Genomic DNA, 1,471 nt, shown 5'->3' with positions numbered 1-1,471 from the left:
TTGTTCCATGGAATTTCCAGGGTCTCGCTAGTAGTAATTTAAAACTCTAATGATTACATGAATATCTGTCTATTCAACCCTTTTTTTTATCTATAAAGGCTGTTTGAGATACCAAAGGACTTCCATCAAGATAATTATTATTCTCCAATTAACTTTACAGCCTCCAGAAAATCGATGACGAAATCAACTCCTGCTTTACAGACCCTCCACTAATTACAAAGTTGAAAGTGCCATCAACAAAACAAAGAAGGGCAAACTTTCACGTCCAGATAACATGACAAGTAATCTTCTGAAAGATGCTGAAGAACGCGTCTGTCAGAAACTATATTGGCCTACTATTCTACAGTTTGTTTAGAACTAATCAAACTCGTCAAATAACTGTCAAGAAGCTGAAATAACCCTTTCCCACAAGAAAACAATGCTAAACATTTGCGGACTCATTCAGCATGCTTTGACTGTGTCTAAATCTTGAATCTCTAGAGTTAACAAAATTCTATCCGGAAACCAATCCCGAGATAAGAGGGTTTCAGGAAAAACTGCATAGCTATCAAGCAGTCGACCAAACTGTTGAGAATAAAAAATATATACAACATAACCTCTGCACTCGACTTCGCTCATCACAAGAAAGCCTTCGATTTAATGAAAGTCAAACTTGTCACCACAGCTCTCAAAAAATAGGGCATCGACCCAGGCTGCATCAGCTCCCTCCAGCATATCTCGAACAGATGCAGGTCCTTCATGCAATTGCAGAAAAACTCTTAAAGAGAAAGAGTCTGACTAAGTGATCCCATTGCTTCAAATCCGTCTCCCGCAAAGTGGACTGGGGAACAAGGAAACTTAAGATCGACCTGACTCATCTGCTAACGACGTCTTGCTTGTTGCTAAACCCTGAAATTCTACAAGATCAAGCTCAAGGATGCAAGCTTAATAGCTGCCCTCCATACTTTAAGATAACCCAGGTGGTAGCAAATGAAGAATTAGGTGAAGATATAAAATCAAGACTGGAAACGTGACAATCTAGCACTATATCTCTCTCACAAAGGCAAGAGTCACGTCCTTCAAGTTTTCTCTGCCAAACTGCATCAGTCGCTTGCTTTCAATATAGAGGTGCCAGGGGGATTTTGTACGGACTATATGTAAATCATATCGACTGTCTTATCCCCTCCGTTATTTCTTTTGCACTGTCAACAGAACCAGACACTTTGCGGCCAGTGGAAGCCTACCTCCTGGACGTGATGCGACGCGGCCTCTGAGATGTACACGAAGAGCGTTATCTTGTCCTTCGGGTAGTGGAGGCGGCCCAGGTGGCGGAGGAACAGCCTGAAGAAGGGCATCCGATCCTTGACGAACACGGCCACCTTCACGCTCGGAAGATCTTCGCCTTCCTGGGGGAGTGTGAGAAGAGATGAGTATACTTGATTAATGAGAAGGTGATCATGGGGAAGGTAAACTGTATACAACCCTTGCGGTG

General features: G+C 42.6%; 2 protein-coding genes across 2 annotated transcripts in view; both read right to left on the bottom strand.

The window, feature by feature from the left end:
• The window catches only part of LOC119594123 (procollagen-lysine,2-oxoglutarate 5-dioxygenase 1-like), a 7,714-nt gene extending 6,280 nt beyond the window's left edge, over positions 1–1,434 (bottom strand). The window contains exon 1 of the mRNA XM_037943186.1: positions 1,224–1,434. Within this exon, the coding sequence (XP_037799114.1) occupies positions 1,224–1,334 (111 nt within the window). The 5' untranslated portion in view covers positions 1,335–1,434. The remainder of the gene's footprint in view (positions 1–1,223) is intronic.
• The window catches only part of LOC119594293, a 12,329-nt gene continuing 12,218 nt past the window's right edge, over positions 1,361–1,471 (bottom strand). Inside the window, exon 9 of the mRNA XM_037943354.1 lies at positions 1,361–1,385. Within this exon, the coding sequence (XP_037799282.1) occupies positions 1,361–1,385 (25 nt within the window). The remainder of the gene's footprint in view (positions 1,386–1,471) is intronic.

Source organism: Penaeus monodon, chromosome 33, assembly GCF_015228065.2.
Source record: "Penaeus monodon isolate SGIC_2016 chromosome 33, NSTDA_Pmon_1, whole genome shotgun sequence".
Lineage (NCBI taxonomy): Eukaryota > Metazoa > Arthropoda > Malacostraca > Decapoda > Penaeidae > Penaeus > Penaeus monodon.
The sequence above is the reverse complement of the archived record's forward strand: the minus strand, read 5'-3'. Positions and strand labels throughout refer to the sequence as shown.